At 38.4% G+C, this 24161-nt stretch overlaps 1 protein-coding gene and 1 pseudogene across 1 annotated transcript; both read left to right on the top strand.

Moving 5' to 3' along the window:
* The first annotated feature begins 222 nt into the window (after nucleotides 1–222).
* On the top strand, nucleotides 223–1561 carry LOC149169508 (26S proteasome regulatory subunit 6A homolog pseudogene; annotated as a pseudogene).
* A 12765-nt stretch (nucleotides 1562–14326) lies between these two features.
* Nucleotides 14327–15450, top strand: LOC149169507 (uncharacterized). Its single transcript, XM_089427110.1, has 3 exons — nucleotides 14327–14419; nucleotides 14696–14782; nucleotides 14882–15450. Exons 1-3 carry the CDS (start codon nucleotides 14356–14358, stop codon nucleotides 15055–15057), a joined length of 327 nt encoding a protein of 108 aa, XP_089283236.1. The 5' UTR covers nucleotides 14327–14355; the 3' UTR covers nucleotides 15058–15450.
* Nucleotides 15451–24161: the final 8711 nt, after the last annotated feature.

Below are 24161 nucleotides of genomic sequence, written 5' to 3'. Positions count from 1 at the left end.
AAATTGTTCCATAGACAACACCAAATCTGCTTCGAGGTGGCTTCAATACTGCTCTTAAAATCTGCTTGAGCATGTGCCAAGTCATAAAAAATTTGACTTACAAATCATCTATCAGCGTTAACTCCAGTTATACTGCATTCACCATTCAACAATACAACTGCAACGAGGCACATCCATTTGTCTATAAGCGAAAGCTTGTGCACAGTATCAAATTAAACAGACATGCATGTAAACGAAATCTTCTTCGCTGGGAAAGACGAATTGAAAGACGAATTGAAGTCTGTCATATATTCCACCACGCGCTCCAAAAGTCCAGTGGTTCACGTTATACGGCAGAAAATGTTGTCTACCACGCCGTCGAAAAGTCCAGTGGTTCACGTTATACAGCAGAAAATGTTTCTTAATGCAAAAAATTTCATGCCCACCACAAAATATCGTGTGGACCGAAGAGAAAATAACAATAAAAGTACAACAAAAATGCTGGAAGGCCACGGCGACCCAAGACAAAATTACAGTGAAAATACAACAGTGGCCCACAAAATAGGCGTGTTCATCACGGGAATCTGCCTTATAAAAATGGGGTTAGCCTAGCATCACCATACCCGTTCAGAAAATGACATGATAAAGCAAAGTTTAAATCTTGTCAGCACAATACTGAGTTTATTCTCAGAAAAAAAGGCTCACTCCATTTCAATTTCTTAGAAAAATGAATGGCTCTCTTCACCTTTTTTTTGAGAAAAGGGTACACAGTCTCTCCATCCTCACCACCATGCAATGGTCATTTGCTGATTTAAAAACTTGTATACAGTTACCCATCAAAATCATTATCTTAGCAAAATAATGAAATATTCTTTAGATTTAAAACAACGTTATTCTGGAAATATTCCATAACAACTCTTCTTCAACAGCCTCTTACTTCCGTTTGGTCCAGATTCGGAGCACTTCGCCTTTACAATGCAACAGTTTTAAAACTTGCTGGTCCACAATTAGTCCAGATGTTCATCGGAGATGGTGCCAAACTCGTTCGCGATGCTTTTCAACTTGCAAAGGAGAAAGCCCCATGTATTATCTTTATAGACGAGGTTGATGCAATTGGAACAAAGCGTTTTGACAGCGAAGTAAGTGGAGATAGAGAAGTGCAACACACGATGCTTGAGTTACTGAATCAGCTTGATGGATTTAGCAGTGATGAACGTATAAAGGTCATAGCAGCAACAAATCGTGCAGATATTTTAGATCCAGCTTTAATGCGTTCAGGCCGTCTAGACAGGAAGATAGAATTCCCTCACCCAACAGAGGATGCACGGGCACGGATTTTACAGATTCATTCAAGAAAAATGACTGTTCATCCAGATGTCAACTTTGAAGAGCTTGCACGTTCCACTGATGATTTTAATGGTGCACAGTTAAAAGCTGTTTGTGTAGAAGCTGGTATGCTTGCTCTGCGTCGAGATGCAACTGAGGTTACCCATGAAGATTTCAATGAAGGAATAATTCAAGTTCAAGCCAAGAAGAAGTCCAGCTTGAATTACTACGCATAGACATGCTTTTCGTTGAATCAGAATTACCATGCATTACCAGGCGTTTCAATTCAGCACTGGCGCTACTGCTATCGGTTACGTTACCAGGCGTTTCAATTCAGCACTGGTGCTACTGCTATCAGTACAACTCCTCCAACTGAGCCAGCGATTATACTGGTAGTCTTCAGAAAAAGAGTCTTTAGGCAGCGTGTGTTTCACTCAGCAGTGTTTCAGGCAGCGTTACTGTTTCAGCTCTGACATCATTTGGTATGCAGCTTCAGAAGAGCAGGGCGCAGGTACAGCGCAGGGATGGCAGAATTAATGGAGCGTTACAGAAGACTAGGCCAGCTCTAGTCAGCACTATTCAAGGCAACTCAGACCAGTTGCTCAGGGAAAACAGGCCACTCATCATGGCTCTGATACCATGTTAAACACACATGGGCAGCAAGACAATGTGAAAGATAAAACATGCAATACATTTTTTATTAACAGAAGATATACATTTATAGTACATTATGTGACTCTTGGGTTTCAGATCCCAAGGTCTCTTGGACTGCTTTTGTCCATTCAACTTCCACACTAACCATTTAGGATTAGGTGTCCAACAACATCAAACCAGCAACATCACCATGCGGGTCACTAATTGCATTAGTACCAAAGAAAGATGGTACATGGCGTATCTGTGTAGATTTCAGATGATCCAGGTGGATATTAGTGGCCACCCGCCAAGTCCACTTGGACCCCTACCATTGTTTCTTTCAGCTTTTCAGTTTCCTTAATTGTAGCACAGTTTACTATTTTTAGCAGTTTTTTGGGTCCTAACCTTTCGGAGCCGTTTTGAGGCCCTAAATGACGTTTTTTTGGAAAAACTGGGAGCAACATCGCGGTCCATGGACCAATGTTGCTCTTCCCAAAGTTGTAGTTCTCAGATTGATCTTTCTAATGATATATTGTATGCATCAAATGAAGATTGTATGCCAAAGTTATGAGCCCAGGAAGTTGATGTACTAATTTACCCAAACGGGGCCCACAGTTTGGCGTTTCATCTTCTAGGGTTAGGTTTTAGGATGTTTAGGGTTTTCCATTATTTCTAAACAATAAATAGGCCTTCAAGCCTCATTGTAACACAGTTCAGAGGCATGTAGCCACCACATCTCTTCTCAAAGATAAGATACCATCACCCTAGCTGTTTATGTCCATTTTCTATTTGTAAGCATATCTCAATATTTTACATTAATGAAATGAAGTATTATTTCTATTGCATCTTTGTGTTTATGGTTATCTCTATAATTTGTTGCGTTCTTCTTTAAATCCGAATCAGTGGTATCAGAGCAATTTACTTTTTCTCTGTTTTTCTTTGCATGTCCCCAACGAGGTCGGGATATAAGGAGTTAGGGCTTGAACTGGTTAAGCCTTTGCAAGACCAGCCTCGCAAAACCTGGTGGCCTCCCATGGTGGATGAAAAGAAAGACGAGGGAGCAGGAGATCCTAGCAAAATATTGATTGAAGAAGCCCTCGAGTGACAAAGGAACGCGATGATGGACAACTCTGCCCAGATCCTTCAGTGGTTACCTAGGGGCGACGCATTGGCTTCCCACAGCTACTCTAGAAATGCCACATCGTTTAAGGTACAAATTAATTTTGAAATCACCATATTCGAAGGTCAGATAGACACAAATGTCGTCGATAAATGGTTAAATCTGTTAGAGTGTTATTTTTCTGTTCATGATTTTTCCAGTCGGTAAAAGATTATTTTCGCTCTTCTCAAAGTAGCCCCCCACGTCAAGGACTGGTGGGAAACCTACTGCGAGTAAAAGGACAAAAGTACCAGCTCACTATTTTCAGCCACACCCACCTGGAATTCATTTCGGGATGCTATCAAGGAGCAGTACTACCCTGTCAGAAGCTATGAGGATCAACACATAAAGTGGACCATGCTGCGGCAGGGAAGGGACCAAGATGTGCTGGAGTTTACCAATATTTTCCATACCCTTCACACAAAGTTGGGTATCAAGGATTCAAAGCAGCATTTGATACTCAAATACCATGGCTGCCTGTAAAAGTACATCCAATAAGAAATAGAATTCCTAAACATCTCCTCGCTCAGCACATCATACCGATACGCATCAAGGTCGGGCAAAAGTTTAAACAAAAGAAGCGAGACTTTGGATCTGCAAATCCAAAGCAAGGGAAAGGTGTCCTCAAAATGCAGAACAAAGGACAAAGCCAAGGTTGGGTGGCCCAACACAACCCACCAAAGCTGCAAGCAAAGTACAGCGCAGCGAAGCCGAAAAAGGACACAGGAAAATGGTGGCTGAGCTAAAGGTTTCAGAATCAGATGCATGTTCTGACTTTGAGTCAGAACCTAACGAGGGGAATGAAAAAGGGAAGCAGATTATCTATTCGGAGCCGAATGACACCGTTGCCACCACGAAGATCCAGAAGGAGGAACCTGAAGATCCAGAGGAGGAGGAGCATCTCTTCCACTCCTAGATGTGGGTAAAGGGATCCCCGCTACAGTTCATTGTCAACAACGGGAGCCAAAAGAACCTCATTTTAGCAGAGGTCATGAAGCGGCTGGGCTTACCGACCACAACACATCCACAACCGTACACCATCGGGTGGCTTCACCAAGGATAGGATCTTCGTGTGAGCCAACAGTGTCGCCTTCCATACAACATCAAGCCCTTCACGGATGAGGTATTGTGTGACACTGCTCCCCTTGAAGTTTGTGATGTATTATTAGGAAAACCATACTTGTGGAAGTGACATGTTGTGTATGAATCAAGGCCCCATGCTGTTATTATTACTTTGGGAAATAAGTTGTACAGGATACTGGAGGTAGCACCGCCTACCACCATCTCTTTGGTTACTACAAAACAATGCTGTAAGCTCATTTCCAAAACCAGGAAATTTGTTTTCCTAGTGATACACCCTCAAGGAAAGAATAAGATGGTGGCCATGACCTCAAGATAGGGCCCCTCCGCATGACAACTACATATGGACAAGGTCGTGGAGGAGTATGAGGACATCTTTGCATCCCCCACAGGCATTCCTCTGCACTATCAGGTCAAGCACTCCATTGATCTGACCCCAAGTGCGTCGCTACCTGATGGACCAACCTATCGGTGCTCCATTCTGGAAAATGATGAAATCAAGAGGCAGATTCAGGAGCTGCTACAGAAAGGTCACATCCGTCCGAGTTCATCGCCCTGTGGGAGCCCAATCGTGTTGGTACAGAAGAAGGATGGGACTTGGAGACTCTGTATTGACTATCGAGCATTGAACAAGATCATTGTCCATAATAGATACTTGATCCCATGGATCGATGACCTCCTGGACCAACTAAAGGGGGGAAAATATTTCAGCAAGATCGATTTGAAGTTAGGATATTACCAGGTACCAATTGAACCCTTCGATGTGTGGAAGACTACATTCAAAGCTAAGGAGGGCCTTTTCGAATGGTTGGTTATGCCTTTTGGATTGATGAGTGCTCTTGCAACCTTCATGAGGCTAATGGATGACATCTTGCATCCATTCACCAACTCATTTGTAGTGGTATACTTGGATGACATCCTGATCTTCAGCTAGAGTTGGGAAGAGCACCTCCGGCACATCCAACGAGTTCTCCAAACATTGCGGAAACACAAGTTATGTGCCAATTTGGAGAAATGCACTCTCGGCATGACCCAGGTTCAGTATCTGGGATACATTATTGATGAACAAGGGGTGCATGTGGATCCAACCAAGATCCAAGTCATTCGAGATTTTCCCTCTCCAACCACTCTAACAGAGCTCCACAGATTTCTAGGTCTTTCCAACTTCTACCGCAAGTTTGTGTTGGGATTTTCTCATATCACTTGGCCCTTGAGTCAAGTCACTAAGGGAGGAGCGAAAGAAAAATTCTTTTGGTCTGAATCTCAATAGAAGGCATTTACAGAGTTGAAAGACCGCCTCTACTCGGCACCAGTGCTCACATTGCCAGACTTGCAACAACCATTTTGAGGTCAATACAAATACCTCTGACTATGCAATTGGGGCAGTTCTTACTCAACACGGGCATTCAGTGGCATATCATAGTGAGACATTTTCAGACACAGTCTGAAAGTATCTCAGTTATGACAAAGAGATGTATTCCATTGTGTAGGCCTACTGACAATGGAAACATTACATTTTGGGGAAGGAAATGGTCATCCACACAGACCATCGACCCCTCCAGTTCATACAGACCGAAGGGAAATTATAGAATGATTGCCATCAGAAGTGGTCCACATACCTGCAACAGTTCCATTTGAATATCAAGTATAAGAAGGGCAGCACCAATAATGTTGCATATTGCCTCAATTGACCACCGATCATGTCATTAACCACCGTGCTCAACTCTTGTGGGCACGAGACTTCTGATTGGCCACTTCTCTACAAAAGCGGCCCAGACTTTGGCCACACATACTAGACACCCTTGGAGGGTTGTCATGTTCCAGATTTTCACCTCTAGGATGCCCTGTTATGAGACCTGGGTCACCTTTGTGTTCCTTCAAGCGAACATGCCAAGATGATTTTGGAAGCACACTACAGTCGTGCTGTTGGGCATTTACGGGTCAAGAAAATGGTGGCAGTACTGCAGAAGTATTTCTACTAGCCGAATCTTCGACTGGATGTCAGGAAGTACATCAGATCATGCACTGCCTACCCCATTGCCAAATCGATAGTCAAGAAGAGAGGCCTCTATACCCCACTACCTACCCCTAGTCGACCTTGGGAATCCATCTCCATGGATTACATGTCAGGCCCTCCTTCCACTAAGCATGGAAATGACTGTGTTTTTGTGGTCATTAACAAGCTCTCAAAGATGGCCATTATGGTAGGCTGAAAGAAGAATATCACAGTAGAAGCCACCACTAAACTCTTCTTTGAATGAGTGTGGGTGCACTTTGGGATCCCACAGTCTATCATCTCAAATTGGGATATTAGGTTCCTCAGTACAATTTTTTCCTGTCTCTAGTTGATGATGGACACCAAAATCACTAAGTCCACAGCCTTCCATCCTCAAACTGATGGCCAGACAGAGATTGTCAACAGGATGATTGTACACATTCTGCGCATGTATAACTCAAAGCATCCACGCACATGGGATGAGAGCCTCCCCTATGTTTAGCACAGCTACAACCGGGCTCTCCACAGCTCGACTGGCCACAACCCTTTTCAGGTGGGCTTGGGATTCCAACCACTATGTCCCATTGATGTGGCCATGCCATTTGTAGTTGCTCACGCAGATTCAGCTCATGTCCAGTCTGAAACAGATAAGGAAAACAACTTCATTAAGCACATCCAACATATTTGCCAGCAAGTCCATGACATTCTGGAGAAATCAATTGCCAAGTACAAGTAGCGACATGATCAACATCGGGTGCCACACAAGTTTCAGGTGGGTGACAAAGTCTGGTTGCATTTGCAAAAGGAACGCCTTACTGCAACCTATCAGAAACTCAGACCACTCCAATATGGTCATTACACCATTACCAAGGCTGTGGGAGATAATGCATTTGAGCTCAGCATTCCCCCATTCCTTGGTCTGCACCCAGTGTTCAATGTGGACCACCTTCAGCCATTCTTTCCACCATTACTAGACACATCTGACATTGCAGAACAGCTCACACCCACAGAGTTAAATCCAGATTGCATGGAAAAAGCTGCAATTGATCGAATCATGGACACACAGATCAAGCACACTCGCCAGCAAAACATCCAACTGTATCAAGTTGTCAAAGCCAGCCAACTCCTTCACCAGGGAAAGTGGCTCACCAGGGAGCAAGTTCAACAGAAGTTTCCTCATCTCATGGAGGAACTCAACGCAATGGGGACCATTGCTTCCTAAGGGGGGAGGAATGATCCAGGTGGATATTGGTGGCCACCCGCGAAGTCCACTTGGACCCCTACCATTGTTTCTTTCAGATTTTCAGTTTCCTTAATTGTAGCACAATTTACTATTTTTAGCAGTTTTTTGAGTCCTAAACTTCCAAAGTCGTTTTGAGGCCCTAAACGACATTTTTTGGGAAAACTGGGAGAAACATGGGTCCATGGACCATGTTGCTCTTCGCAAAGTTGTAGTTCTCGTATAGATCTTTCTAACAAGATATTGTACGCGTCCAAAGGATATCGTATGCCAAGGTTACGACCCCATGAAGTTGATGTACCAATTTAGCCAAACAGGGCCCACAGTTTAGCGTTTCATCTTCTAGCGATAGGTTTTTCGATGTTTAGGGTTTTCCATTGTTTCTCAACAATAAATAGGCCTTCAAGCCTCATTGTAACATAGTTCAGAGGCATGTAGCCACCACATCTCCTCTCAAAGATAAGCTACCATCGCCCTAGTTGTTTATGTCCATTTTCTGTTTGTAAGCATATCTCGGTATTTTACATTAATGAAATGAAGTATTGTTTCCACTGCATCTTTGTGTTTATGGTTATCTATGTAATTTTTTGCGTTCCTGTTTAAATCCAGATCTTAGATCCTTGAACAAGATACCGGTAAAGAATCGTAACCCTCTTCCTCGAATTGATGATTTTATTGATCAATTGAAAGACGTTGTGTATTTAACTAAGTTGGACTTGAGAAGTGGTTATCCTAAGATTAGGATTGCTAAATGAGACACATGGAAAACAACTTTCAAAATAAAGAAAGGCTTGTTTGAATGGTTGGTTATGCCATCTAGGATTCGTAATGCTCCAGCAACATTCATGCAAGTTATGAATGATATCTTAAGTCCTTTTCTTGATGATTTGTTAATTGTCTACTTATATGACATATTGATATTCAACAAGTCTCATGAAAAACATTTCGGGAATGTGAAACAAGTCTTAGATGTCTTGAAGAAAGAAAATTTGTTTTTAAAGATGTCTAAATGTGAGTTTGGAAAGACCTCATTAGTTTATTTGGGACATATTGTTGGAGGGGGTGAATTGAAGATAAATCCCTCAAAGGTAAAAGTCATTGTAGATTGGCCCAAGCCCAATAATGTAACTGAGGTTAGAATTTTTTTGGGAGGAAACAATATTGAAGAAAGTTTATTGAAAACTTTTCTTCAATTGCAGCTCGATTACATGCCTTGACAAGCATTAATCGGGTTTTTCAATGGGGAGGAAAGTAACAAAAATCTTTTGATGCATTGAAGGAGAGAATCAATATAGCTCCAGTTCTTGCACTTCCTGATTTAAGACAACCATTTTAGATACAAATAGATGAAAGTGACTATGTCATGGGAGCAGTCTTAATGCAACATGGTAAGCCCATATGTCACCATTTTGAAACTTTTAATGGTACAGTACTTAACTATCCTAGTTATGAAAAGGAACTATATGGATTGGTGCAAAGTGAGAAAAAGTGGAAACATGATTTGATGGGAAAGGAAACTATTATTCACACTGATCATCAACCATTGCAATACTTACAATCACAAACTAAGCTATAGAAAGTGAGGCACTTCTGATGGATGGGTTTCTTTCATAAATTCCACTTGTTGATAAGGTATAAGAAAGGTATCTATAACAAGGTTTCTGACATGATTTCTAGACTAATTGTTAGAGATTTAGTTATTCTTAAGCATAATTCTATCATGCATGAGAGCTATGTTGAACAATATGCTTTAGATGGTGACTTTAAAGATTTATATGCAACTTTGTGTCAAGGAAACCAAGTAGAGGATTTGGATTACCATGTGCATGATAAAATTTTATATCATCTTGGAAAGCTATGCATTCCATAGGGTGAAAGAGTCAACATCATAGGGGAAGCACATACCTCTCTTATTGCTGGCCATTTCGATGTAGGCAAGACGGTGGCACAATTACAAAGGTATCGTTATTGGCCTAGAATGAATGAAAGTGTATCATGATATGTAATAGGATGTTCTTTATGTGCTACAAGTAAGCTTATCAATAGAAAGTTAGGATTGTATACTCCACTTCTAGTTCCTTCTTGTCCTTGGGAAAATGTCTCTATGGACTTTGTAGGAGGATTGCCTATGTATAAAAAAAATCATGATTATATTTATGTTGTAGTGGATCATTTCAGTAAGATGTGTATGTTGATGCCTTGTAAGAAGCAGCTTAAAGCTGAACAGACTGCTCAAATGTTCTTTCAACATGTATGAGTACATTTTGGGTTGCCCAAATCCATTATTTCTGATCGAGATTCATGATTTGCTGGGAACTTTTGGTCAAGCTTATGGGGACTCATGGACACCAAGTTGAAAAAGAGCAAAGCATTCCATCCACAAACCGATGGTCAACTAGAAGTGGTGAGAAAAATGGTAGTACATCTTCTTCGTGGTTATTGCAGCAAACATCCTATGCTTTGGGATGGACACTTACACTACATTCAACATCCTTATAACCAAACAAAGCATACATTGACTCAAACATCTCCATTTGAGAAATCCTTTGGTTACTTACCAAAATATCCTTTAGATTTTATCTTTGGGAAGGATGTTTCTATTTATGGTCATAGTGACATTGATAAGGCCAAGCGGTTCATTGAGAAAGTTCAATTGGTGCATCAAATGGTTCAAGAATAGTTGGAAAAGAGTCAAACCAAGTACAAGACAAGGCATGATAAGAATCGTGTTGACCACAGTTTCCAAGTTGGAAAAGAATTTTGGCTTCATATTAGAAAAGAGAGGCTTAAAGGAGAAGGTAAATATCTTAAACCGACAAGGTATGGACCTTTTAAGGTTCTGGAAAAGATTGGTAATAATGCCTCCCATTTGGATTTTCCTCCTTATATGCAAATTTATGCAGTTTTTAATGTTGATAATTTGAGATTATATGAGCCTTGTTTGATTGATGATCAAGAAGAGCATGTTCAGGTTCCTTCAATAGAAGATTTCTCACCAAAATTTCTTGAAGAATTGCAATAGGATACCATCCTTGATAGAAGGGCAAGAAATTCAAAATAAGGGAATGTGGAGTACCTTCGTGTTGGTCTCAAAAGCACAAATCCAAGAAAAGATAAATGGATTTAGGTTGGAAGGGTGAGGGAACTATACCCTCATCTATTTGTTGACTGAAAGTAGTCTTTTGGATGTCAAAAAGCTTCCAATGGGGAGGAGTGATCCAAGGGATTAGTTTAGTGCTTAAAATTCAAATTTCTCAAAAATTATCAAAACCTATATGATTGGATATATCTAGGTAATCTAAATCCAATGCAACTTGTTTCACTCAAAACCAATATCATATGCTCCTGATATCATGTTCTAATCGATTTGCAAACAGTTAAAATTTTAAAAGTTAAAGTTGCAGGTACTCCCAGTCAACAGTTCGTATGCTGAATGGGCAGATGACTGGATAGGGTGACTATATGTTGATGGGCCAATGATATTTTGACAAGTGTCTCCTTATGATTTGTTCGTGAATGTTGGATTTTCATTGGTTGAGGATTCAATTTTTTCATTAATTTATGGGTTGTTGACTGTGTAATGGAGGACCAATTAGGGAGGACCACATGGGCCAACTGGAGGTAGCCACATGGCCTCCCAAGAGTGGCCTAATTTTTTTTATGGAGGCAAAACAACCAACTGGAATCGAACTCTCGATCAAGCATCAAACACCAAGCCGTTTAACCAACACGCCATGCAATGTTACTTAACCCTTATAAGTCTTGGCTTGTATTTGAAGTTTATGTTTTCTGCATTGGAGGATTGGGGCCGGGGCTAACCCCTAGCCCTAGTCGTTATGCCCTTAGAACCAAGGGACAAGACCAAAGGCCGAACTTAGCCCCATCCCCATGGTCTAGCCCAACCATAAAACCATACAACGGAAGCTCAATAGTGAACTGCAGTTGCAGATATGGAAAGGGGCTAGTCCCTGGATCACATGACCCTTCACAGAACCAGGAGCGCAGGTGCAGAGGGGGCCAACCCCTAGGGCATTAGCCCTGGGCCACATGTGTGCCCATGCAACCATGTCGCAACAGAAAAGGGACACACTTTTAGCCCATGACCCGGGAATAAAGGCCTACAACTTGGTCCTATGTGCAACCATATGACTGAAATTTTTGAAACTAGGGGTTAGTGGGAAATTTAACTGTCCAACAATTTTGCCCGTTAGGTGGGATTATAGGCCAGATTTGCACGTCTGTTCCAAGTTTGGGGCGCTCAAGCCAGGTTTGGGCCGAATTGGAGAATGATAAGCTATGAAATTGGGTAAAAACTAGAAACAGACATAACATTCTCAAATTTTGGCCAAATGATGTGCAGAAAGAACCCAAATGGGGATTTTTGATAGTGCTAGATCCATTAGAGACATCATTTTTTTGTTTGAGCATTGTAAATCCATGTAAACACAATTTTGAGCACTTAATGAAAGAGGCCCTACATTGGAAACTGGACTAGAAGATGTAGCCTAGAAGAGGGGTGAACTCCTTTATCATGTTTTGTGTTATGCGTTTCAAATATGGTTATTTGTCTCTATTTGGCTATAAAATTTGGTTAAAAATCACTTGTTTATGTGTTTATTAAAGTGATCCATTGCACAAAAACACATATAAATTTTACTTTCCATTTGTTCAAATCTTCAACTTTTCAATTATAGATCAATATTATTAACCCATGAGGTGTAGACCAATTGGTGTGGGGTTTAGTCCCCACCAAGTCATATTCTTAAATCTCATGGGTAGGGGTTGAAGATGGGAGCCACTTTTGGGGGAATTAAACTGTCCAAAGGGGAGTCCAAGCTCGATCAAGCTTTGTATAGTCCTGGTGATAGTATCCCACTTGTGGGAAAATCATTCTTCCAACCAACATTGGGGCTGGCCCTAACCTATGTTCAACGTAGCCCGAAAATAATAAATATTTTATTAATAAATATTTAAATGGTATGTGCTAATTACGTATATAGGCGTGTGCATTTTGGAATAGATTTTCCATAATTTTAATTTAATAATCAATAATTATTAGGTGTATGGTAGGGATTTAACCTCCACAAAATATTCTATAATATTAATAGTAGTAAAAGCTTAATGCAAATTAATTATTCCCTTTTAATTAAATTAATTAATTAAAAAAATACATGTAAACAAGTGTCATATGAAATGAGTTATGATTTCTTGGACATGTGATATTAATAAATCATAGTATTAGCCCATGGTATTGTAACATAGTCTACTTACAACAAGTGATTGTGATTTAAGGCAACATAGTCCTTGCCACTCAAGTGAAAATTATTCTTTTAGAAAAACTACAAATTGATAAAAATTAATTGATTGAGAAAGAGCAAGGACTTGGATACATTTTTATTGGGTACTAACCACCAATCAATATATAGATTTACATTTTTTCCCTATGTGTTAAAGTTTTAAAAAAACATAAATAATAGAAGATAGTAACTCCAAATACAAAAATGGTAAGCTTATTCAATTTCCTACAACGTTGATTGAACATTGTAGGGAATAAGAGCACAAGGTCACTATGGACTCCACTTGACTCATAACTAAATTTCAATAGGCGGTGATATAATTTGACGTAGGCAATCTTGTTTTACTTTCTTATAGACTATCATTTGGTTATTATTCTTGATAGGTTATATTCACCATGCTAATGATCAGGGCACTAGCACTCTTCGTGGTGGTAGGAACAATCTCTGTGTTGACAATGGAATTGGAATCCATGTCCATTTATGCGTTGGACAAGATCCACGAATGATCTACATCATCTTAACCATCACGCTCAAACCATAATTTAGTTTTATGCCCACCATACATAAAGATACATAAAGTTCAAGAAACTTGAAAGAAAATAATTTTTTTTCTGTTGTTGTAAGTTTGGTAAGACCTTTTTATTTTCGAGTTTTACATGTCCGTTATTCACCCTTCATCCCATTTCTGGGGAGGGTAGCACAACAATCTAACCCAAAATCTCCAGTTCGGTGAGACTTCATTTCCACCGCCATTGCCACTTGAACTACCCGATATGTACGAAATTAATAAAATTTAAATAATTATAAAAAAACAAAACAAAAAACATAAAATTAATAATTATCATTATAACTATAATTAATAATTAAGCCAACATAAATTTATTTAATTAAGATCTTAAAAAAAACAATTATTTTTGTTCATATAAAAATCTTTAAAAATAAAAATAAAAAAAATTTCATTGTTCTCCACATCTTTTCATTCAAAATTAAAATAAATCTAAACTAATTTGAAAATTTCCGTATATTTCACAAAATAAATCTTTTAATATTTCCATAAAATCCGTACCTGCTTAAAAAATAAATCTTTTAATATTTCCATAAAATCCGTACCTGGTTAAAAAATTTGAAACTTTCTCTATATTGAACAAAATAAATCTTTTAATATTTCCATGAAAGCCGTGCATGGTTAAAAAATTGAAGCGGTGAATCCATCTCGTGTGATCCACACACAATTTACGTTCTTGAGAAGTTCCTGCCACGTGACATGGACATAGTTGACCTACCTTTTTTAATCTATGAAAACTTGTCTTCAAAATAAAATGATAAATATGAATCATGTACTTGAATTTTGTCCAAAGAATCCATGGCATAACACAGTGACTAGCTGCGTGTAATCTGCTTTGAACAGTTAAATATTCGACGATATTTTTTGTCAAAGTTTTCTTTGTCACTCACAGCTCACTGTGTCTGCGTAAAGGTGATCGCGTTCTACAAAGCCAAAGGTGTTGGCGTGAGGAATGGCAGATACTACGGCTACGTCAACCCCGCTATCCCTTAGTTTCTACGTCTCTCCTCTATAAATAAACAGTGATGGAACGGTGAATATTGTGATTCGATTGCGAGTTAACATTTGTAATTCAAGAATATGGCTGGGTGCAGATGCAGGAATATGTTCGTTAATGTCCCTATAATTTTATTCATGCTTTCAGGTTCTGTATTTTGTTTGTTCTTTAATAATTATTGTTCTCTTGGCTACAGATATTCTCCTATGTTATATTGAATATCAATTTATTTTTAATGGTTGTATTTTTGAGATTTCTGTTACTTCAAAACTGTAAATTTCCAAACTCTCATTATTATTTTGAGATAATTAGTATAATGTGATAATTAGTTTAATGTTCCCATATTATCAAGGTGGACATTGATCTATATAATTGATTCTAATGTCCTGAGTGTGAAAATTACTCCAACATGTATATACACAGGTATAATACTAACCATGGTATTAGAACCAGTTCATGCTACAGAAGAAGCAAAGGGAGTGGTCCCTCGGAGTCCTCTGGTGGGGAAAGGTAGTCAGATTTCAATTTCTTTGGATGACTGGTTTTTTTTTTTTTTTCCACTTCAAGATTGTGTGATGTAATGGAATTCAATACTTTTGTGATTTGCAGTGTGCCCCCTGTTTTGCTATGCGGATGTGATATACTCGAGCTGTGGGAAGAGATGGAAGCGTGGTAAGAAGGTGCTGAAATCGTACTGCAATTGCTGCCTTTTGAAATTAGACCATCCCCACGCCAAAAGCTGCAAGTTGCATCTCAAAAGTGGGAAGGTCATCCAATGTTCATGAAAATAATTAAATTCATGTTTTGTAATGTAATAAGAAGCATCGATGGAGCTGTGAAGCCTCTGGTAGGAGCTTGGTTTTTTGCAATTACTTTACTGGAACTTGTGTGAGAGTCGTGACGGCTAGGAGCTTGGTTTTTTGCAATTAGTTTACTAGAACTTGTATGAAAGTCGTGATGGATTTTTGTTGTTGGGAAGAAAGTGTGCAGGTAGTGTGTGAGAGTGATAGTTTATAAATTGTGTGCATTCTGCTTCTTCAGTGAGAGTGATGGTTTATAAATTGTGCGCATTCTGTTCCTTCAATGATCTTTTACGGTCCAAAATCAGGTTGGAATTGGACATGTGAGCTCCAAAAATAGCATGGTTGCTATGATGAGACGCAATTTGTGGAGTGCAATTTCCCTGCAGTTGTCTTAATTAAATGCATATGGGTGTTAATAATTTTGACTTTCTTCATAATAAATCATTTATATGTTATTTATGTAGGCATATGTGTTATATGCTTTCAGTAGCTTTCAGTCATATATTGTCTCTCGTTTATGATTGGATCACAAACTTCCCCACTTAACAGTTGGACCAGATTCTCAGGACTAAACTCTGGACTAAACTTCATTTGTATTGATTATGTTCATAATCATTCATTTTCTTGTGGCTTTTAAAGGGAAAAAGTTCATTTATTTTATTTAATATATAAAAGAAAAATTATATCTGCATGTGTTGAGGGGCTGAATATTCCCACACCCAAAGTTCAAAAAATCAAGTGTAAGTAAGCTTCAGAGAAAGAAAAATAAAAAATATTTATTTAAATATGGAAAAGTGTCTTCATATTTGTGTTGTAATTTGTCCCATACACCCAGGACTCTAAGAGCATAATGTTCTTCTCCAAAACAAAACAAAAATGTGCTAGCTATAATTAGTTGGATTAATATCATATATGAGTAATAGAAGTAAAGAGTTAGTTATCTCCAAGGGCCAAGAAAAAAAATTGTGCCTTGGCATTTGTTCTCTTTTGTGACATTTCAAGTTATTTTTCCAAGTTGACCACCCTAAAAGAGTGTGTCTACAAGTATGTTGCTTGACCTATAGATGTTATCAAAAGTGTGTTGTGAATACATATGAATTTTTTGAAGAATATTTTAATAAAGAGACAAAAGAATATAATTTTTCAATCTTGCATGACCTTACATCTAGTTTGCAACCAGCACACAGAAGACATGAATTGACAAACAACACAAGAGGAGCTCATAGGTGCGGATCACGAGGAGCTCCTACAAGCAAATATGCCACATAGGCTTCACATTAAACTCCAATATTAAATAGATACAATTTGTTAGGGACAACAAATCATATCCCTGAATGATAGTAACAGAATGACTAAGAAAAGCAGAATAACAACTACGTAACAAGAATCACCTAATCTCCATTAATTCTAACACCCCCCTTAATGGAGAATGGGTTATTAAGCACACCTAATGTGTCCCTAAACAACTCAAACTTCAATCTTCCTAGAGACTTAGTAAATACATCAGCCATATTATCACATGAATTACAATATTCAACACAAATCTCTTTAGACTGCACCTTTTCCCTGACAAAATGAAATTGATTGTCTATGTGCTTAGTGTTTTTATGAAACACGGGATTGTAGGCCAATTTGATGGAACTTTGATTATTGTAATTGATAACCGTAGCTTTTGTCTATTCTTCTCTTGCATCTTGGAGAAGTCTGCACAACTAAACTGCCTCACATGCTGCTGCACACATAGCTTGATATTATGGTTCTACTGAGGATAAGGATACAATATGTTGCTTCTTGCTCCACCAAGAGATGACCCCGAACTCAATGCTAAAGGCGTAACCTGTAATTGATCTTCTATCATCTAAATTTCCCCCCCAATTAGAGTCTATATAACCTGTCAAACTAACATCAAATGAGTCAGAATACAAAATACCAAAGTCTTCGATGGTTCTCATGAGGTCGAGTCATGAATTGACTCAAAACACTCATTGCATAAGCTAGATCTAGTCTCATTGTAGTCAAATAGATAAGACTACCAACCAATTGTCTATACAATGCTGCATCTGCATATTTCGAACCATCATCTAGCTGAAGTTTGTTGTTCTGCTGTAAAGGCACAAACGCAACCTTTCACTCATCCATTTTGAATTTAGTCAATGAACTCTTAGCATACTTACCCTGGGATAAGAAAGTTTGGCTTGGATCTCTCCAAACTTCTAGACCCAAACAGTAATGCATTTCTCCAAGGTCCTTCATCTCAAATTTATGTGATAACTGCTGCTTGATTGATTCAATGAGATTTTCTGCACTCCCTGTCATGATCAGGTCATCTACATATAAAGAGATCAACACTATTTTCCCCTCGTCATTAAACACATTATACAAATTAGGATCATTTTTTCTCTGTTTATAACCATGCATGAGGAAAAATGAACCAATTTTTTCGTACCAAGATCTAGGAGCTTGCTTTAAACCATATAAAGCTTTCTTTAATTTACATACTAATTTCTCTTCTCCCTTCTTAACAAACACCGTAGGCTGCACTAAGTATATTTCTTCTTTTAAATCACCATTTAAGAAAGTAGGTTTAACATCTAATTGATGTATTTTCCAATGATGCTTAGTGGCTAAAGCAATAATCAGTCTAATGGTATTTAGTTTTGCAACAGGGGCAAATGCTTCCTCAAAATCAATACCTTCTTTATGGGAATGCCCCTTTGCAACCAACCTTCCTTTATGCTTATCAATAGACCCATATGCTTTAAATTTCAACTTAAATAATGATCTGCAACCTATGGGTTGTTTACCATGAGGAAGCTTTACAAGGTCCCAAGTATTGTTCTTAATAATAGATTCATATTCCTCCTTCATTTCCTCCTTCCATTCAGAACTCTTACTAGCTTCATAAAAATTATAAGGTTCTGCAATGTTTAACATACTAGTCATGAGCGCACAATCCCTATATCAAGCTGGTAACTGTTTCGGCCTGCTAGATCTCCTGAGTGATGGGGGTTCAACTTTTCTGCTCTGTTCTTCTCTTTGTGGACTGGACTCAACTTCCTCCTCTTTATCCTACTGTTGTTGCTATTGTTGCTACTATTGCTAACTGATCCCTATTTCAATATCCTCATCTGAAAGTAAGGGTACATGCCATTCTTCATTATCTTGAATAGGATTTCCATCATCAACCTGTTCATGGAATACTATGTTTCTACTAACCAACACCTTATGAGTAGAAGGATAAAAATATTTATAAGCCGTATACTCACTGTATTATCTAATGAAGGTACATTTAATGGCCTTTGAATCTAACTTCTTCCTGTTTTCTTTGGGAACATGCAAAAAAGATTTATAACCAACTACTCTAAGATGACTTACTGCAGGCTTGAAGCCAAACAATGCTTCAAAATGAGTTTCATAATCAAGACTTTTAGTGGGACTCCTATTCTTCAAATATACTGCAGTATTGACAGCTTCTACACAAAAGCCATTAGTTAGATTCTTACCTTTCAACATACTACGAGCACACTCCACCAGTGTTCTGTTTTTCCTCTCAGCTACTCCATTCTATTGAGGAGTGTAAAGTGTTGTAAATTGCTGCTGTATCCCATGCTCTTTACAGTATTTGTTGAAATCCCCTTTCTTGACTTCTCTACCTTGATCTGATTGAAGAATCCTGATGAACTTTCCTATCTTCTTCTCGATCATGTTCCTGAACTGCTGAACTACTCAAAGGCATGACTCTTCTATCTAAGAAAATACACCCATGTGAATCTTGTACAATCATCAACAAAGATTAAAATGTAGTAGGCCCTACCTAATGATATTGTTTGCATAGGGCCACATAAATCAGTGTGTACAAGTTCGAGTATATCCCTCTGTTTCCTATCTTTAACAACAGGAAATTCATCTCTATGTTGTTTACGGAATGCACATGCTTCACAATCAATATGAAACTTTTTCAAAATAGGAAGACCATCTACCATACCTTTGTTCTGCAATAGAAGAAGGTCACTGAAATTGATGTGCCCAAGTCGTTGATGCCACAAATTTTCAGCAGACTTATCTAATGACATCAATGCTTGCTGTGGCATACTCTTCACATCCAATTTGTAGAGTCCTCCTATACAAATACATGTAGCAACATGCTTCATTTGGTCCAACAAGTCTTTAATAATACAATGAGATTTAAGGAATTCTACCTTGAGATCCTGATCTGTAATCTTTGATACAGAAATTAGGTTCTTCTTAATACCAGGAACATACCACACATCAGATATATTCCTGATCTTTCCATTAGGCAGAGTAACAAGGACATATCCATGTCCCTTGATCTCGTACCCTCTATTATCTCCAAGGTATACTTTTACTCCAGTGTTGGATTTTCTAAAATTTCTGAACCATTGCCTTTTACCTTTCATATGCGAGGAGGCTCCAGAATCTACGAACCAAATATCTGATTCATCCTCTTCGGTAGCTAAAGCGGTCTTAGCCTTAGCCATAAACAATATGAAATCCTGATTTTGATCTACATCTGCATCAGCCAAATGACCTACATGTCTTCTATGCTTGTACCTCTCCCCATCTGCCTCTTTCTTGTGGTAAAATTTAGCAATATGGCTTATCTTACCACAATAAAAGCATTTAGGGGCAGAGTCATGTTTATGCAAAGTCATACCTTGTGGTGTCCTTTTTCGTGATGCCCTACCTTTCCTGTGATCAGCCACTGCTTTCCCCTTCGGCTTGAACTTGGTCATCAATGCAAGATCTGGATTTTGAGGTTTGAGAGACAACCTCCTTTCCTCTTCTTGTAGCAAAATACTAGTGAGCTCTTCAAAGCCTGGAGCCTTTTCTCTTGCATTCAATCCCATTATAGACATTTGATAATCATCTGTCATGTCGTTCATGGTAATTGTGACCAGATCATCATTTGCCACGACCTGACTGATAATAGTTAGTTTATCTTTAACTTCCTTTATCTAGGATATGAATGAAGAAACAGACTCATTTTCCTCCATCTTGATTGAGAGAATCTTCTTCCTGAGGTAAAAAGTTCCACTGGTGTTCTTGATCTCGTACATCTCTTTGAGAATTGTTCAGATGTCATTCTTTGTCTTGCAATATTGAATGTGAGGGATGATGCAATCTTTGACTGATAACTTAAGAAGAACCTTCACCTTCATCTCCCTTTTCTCCTAGTCTTGAATTGCTGTATTTGATCCACCAGTTTTAGTAGTCGGCTTGAACTCATCACCGGCGGAAATGCCATAGGCATTCTATTCCTCAAGCAAAGTCTGGAGTTTAAATTTCCAATTTGTGTAATTGGAACCATTAAGCTTATTACTCTCATTGAGATAAGCTTTAGTGATTTGATAATTCACCTTGAATGAATAAAATCTTAAACAATTTAAACAACCCTCGAATGTTAAAAAAAATACCCTGATCACTGAGAATTTCCTTCACAAAAAAAAAATTGCCCTGAATGATAATAATTCCTCAAATTTCAATTAAAGGAACTCCAGATCTTTTTTTTTTAAATAGATCACTCCAAATTCTCTTAGAAATACACACCCTATTTTTTTTAAAATAAGGAGCCCTCCAATTAAAAGAACTCCAAAGGTTTTTTTTTTTTAATTAAAGTTTGGAAAATAAAGCTTCAATTAAAAAAACTATAATTATCTGAATGAGGCTGTGCTTGGCGATCCATCCTCCTTCTCGATGTAGGTCCAATGCTCTCAGCTTCCACACAGGATCCAGCCTCCCTCTCAATGCAGGTCCAACTGGCCATGTCCACGCAGCCTCTATTGACCTCCACATAACCTCGATCGGCCTCCACCAGTGACCATGCCTCCTTCTCCTTGATGCAGGTCTAGCTGGCCACGTCCACGCAACCTTCTCTAGTCACACGCAGCTTCAGCCCATGTAGCTTCCAAGCCACTTAGGTAGCCACCATGTAGTCGTTGCACTGAGTTACTTTGATATTTGTGAAGAGTCGCAGTTGTACAACTCAAACTCACGCCGGTCAACCAAAGACTCGCAACAGGCTGCCAGAAAAAAAAAATGTGGGAAGTGTCATAGTGCAGACTTCGTGATTGCCCATCGAATACTCGTGACGACTCCGCAGTAGTCACACCCTTGCTCAGCTTACAGGATTCCCAGTCCTGTGCTTTTATACCATGTCAACAGTTGCACATGGAAGACATGAATTCAAAAACAACATAAGAGGAGCTCACAAGTGTGGATCACCAGGAGCTCCTACAAGCAAATATGCCACATAGGCTTCACATTAAACTCCAATATTAAATAGATATAATCTTTTAGGGACAAAAAATCATATCCTTGAATCATAGGAACAGAATGACTAAGAAAAGTAGAATAACAACTATGTAACAAGAATCACCTAATCTCCATTAATTCTAACATGAGTTCAGATATATGTGAATTGAGTGTATCTTTTGGCGAATAATAGATTGTATAATGAGACTAAGTGCTAAGAGCTCAAAATTATTATTTGTAGTGACACCAATGTTTGTAAAGAATGAGAAGAAGTGTGAGTTGTCCAAATAGATGAGGCCCCCTACCCCACCCATGGAGGGATAGGATTGGGAAACACCATAAAAAAATGCCCACGAAAATTCCTTTTAAATATAAATATCTTAAGATGTCTTAGTAGGTTAGGATTTTGTTTAGAACTCAAGGAGTTTTGTAGAGTTTCATAGCCATTATGAGGAAATAAGGGCCTTTGATTTTAAATATTGCTTGATTCCTATCTAGCCATATACCCAAAGCCACCATTAGTGGGAGAATACTCGTGAAGGATTTTAGCTTATGGATAACATGTTTTTAAAACAATCTTCATTGTTCAAGCTATGCTGACAATATGAAGGACCTTTTAGATTTGTTTAGTCCAAACTATCTAAGTGAAGTGGTAGGTTATGGATAAATGAGAGATAGATTCAGAGGCTGAGAGACATATGGAACATCTACCAGGGCCCTAGAAATATCATTTCTAGAAGATGTCCCATGTTGAAGTTTTATTGTGAATAAGGAATTGCATAAAGAGTTTGGATTTTTAAGGGCACAAGAGCTTCCATAACTTTCCCCCACCAAGGGGGCTCTATGGGACCTTCACGATGTGCCAAGCTAATGTATCTATACTTTGGAAAGCATGAAAAATGAGGACTATGAGCCTAGATAAGAGTGTCCCCACTATCATGGAGAGTGAGGCATGGGATTTCCTCAAAGCTTTCATGTATTCCTACGATTATAAAACATGTTCTTCTCTTAGGTTTAAGTCATTATAAGTTAATCATTTATATGGACAAATATTGGGAACCCCTACAAAAATTTGATTCAAGGTGTGGATCTAGTCCTCATCTAAAAAACGTACATGGGGATCCAAGAGGATATGTTTTTGTTGTCGACCTATCCATGGATCCTTACTAATGAAAATATTTGTATCTCTTTCCACTTTCCATTTTATACCATTTCCAATAATGGGAAAAGCTTGAATGATTGCCATTTTTGGACGATTTTATTAGTGATATGATACATTCTAGTATGGATGAAGGGTGTATGTATTTTTGGCACATCACTTGTGTCCATAGCCTAGTTCCTTGAACTATATTCTATATACCTTTAGCTACTAGTGCATTTGAGAACTAGTATATATTTTTTAAACCCCATCCTCCTAAGGATTTTGGGGTTGTTATCAAATGCATGCTAACAAGGAAAAATGAAACTTTCTTCTCTTTTTCTCCCATAGAAATCTAAGGGAAACCTATTTGCTTTTATAAAGAATATCCTTGGGGATCCAAGAAATGGAAGACGAATATACTAGAATGGTTTGAAAAATGGGTTTACAAAATACAAGTCTCCCTGCACAAGAGAGGCATCTATGACACCAACCCCTTATTTTTTTTCCAATATTAGACAAGATCCAAAACTAGACTACTTTCATGTGGTTGTTTGGTTTAAGGAAGAAGCCCAAATATTTTAGTTTGCATCCCATCTAAAGAGGATGGGAAGAAAGCATATCCTTAATGCTTGAAGCTTCACCTTAAATCAAGCCATTTGCATACGAATAATATTTACTATGTTTTACAACCATTCTAGAGGATGTAGTGAAAGTTTTGAGGATGTCCTTTGAGGAGTGAATGTGATCAATGCTACATTTAGAGAAGATAAGGATATCGTCCACAAACAAAAGGTGGGATATGGAATGGTGTGTGATTGATAGTGATATCTTTGAAGAGCTTCCTTTGTTTTTCACATGAGAAAACATGGTTAAGTCAAGAAGTAAGAAGAGGAAAGGAGATAATGAACATCCTTGTCTGAGCCCTCTTTTTGGATTGAAGAATGGAGAGGCAATGCCATTGATCAACAAAGCTAGAGAAGAAAAGTTGATACAAATAAGAACCCAAGAGTCAAAGGAGTGATAGAAACCCGAATGAAGCATAAGGAGTCTAATATAGAACCAACTAACTTGGTCAAAATATTTTGATAAATTCACCTTGTATAGGATTTCTCGTTGATGCTAACCGTGTGAATAGTGTGTAACCCTTCTTTGGCTTGACCAATAGCTTCACGTATTTGTTGAATTTCCAAGAGCCCAAACTTCTCTAAGGGGATATGATCAAATAAAATGGGTCTAATGTGAGTGGAAAGCAATAAAATTTACTATAATATTGTAAATGCAATTACATAGGGAGATTGGCCTGAAGAGGTCAAAGGAGGACGAATTGTCCACATTAAGTTGAAGGAAATGAAGGTGGAATTGAAAGGAGCCAACATTTTCCCTGATATTATAGAGACTTCCACCATTATAAGAAGGTCATCACCAATGAATTCAAAGAAATCTTGGTAAAATTCAATTAAAAGATTGTTTGAACCTAGTATTTTCCCTTTTTTCGAAACTATATCGAAACCTTTCTAGTTCCAACTTTGTAACTTCATCCAGAAAGGTATCATTCCCAGCTTGATTGATATAGCTGGGGAAGAGGCTAGAAATCCTTAAGATCTTACCAAAGTTTTCTTTATGATCTTATTGTAATATCCCCTTGAAATATTTTCATCCCTTAGGTGCAACT

This window comes from Pinus tabuliformis, chromosome 4_2 (genome assembly GCF_031772625.1).
Source record: "Pinus tabuliformis cultivar Carrire ecotype Pingquan chromosome 4_2, CPIR1, whole genome shotgun sequence".
Taxonomy (NCBI): domain Eukaryota; kingdom Viridiplantae; phylum Streptophyta; class Pinopsida; order Pinales; family Pinaceae; genus Pinus; species Pinus tabuliformis.
Note: the sequence above shows the minus strand (reverse complement) of the source record. Positions and strands in the feature narration are given on the sequence as shown.

Coding starts and splice junctions, on each gene's coding strand:
- LOC149169507 (XM_089427110.1), top strand. CDS start 14,356: ATGGCTGGGTGCAGATGCAGGAATATGTTCGTTAATGTCCCTATAATT. Junction 14,420..14,695: donor AATTTTATTCATGCTTTCAG/GTTCTGTATTTT, acceptor GTATATACACAG/GTATAATACTAACCATGGTA. Junction 14,783..14,881: donor GAGTCCTCTGGTGGGGAAAG/GTAGTCAGATTT, acceptor TGTGATTTGCAG/TGTGCCCCCTGTTTTGCTAT.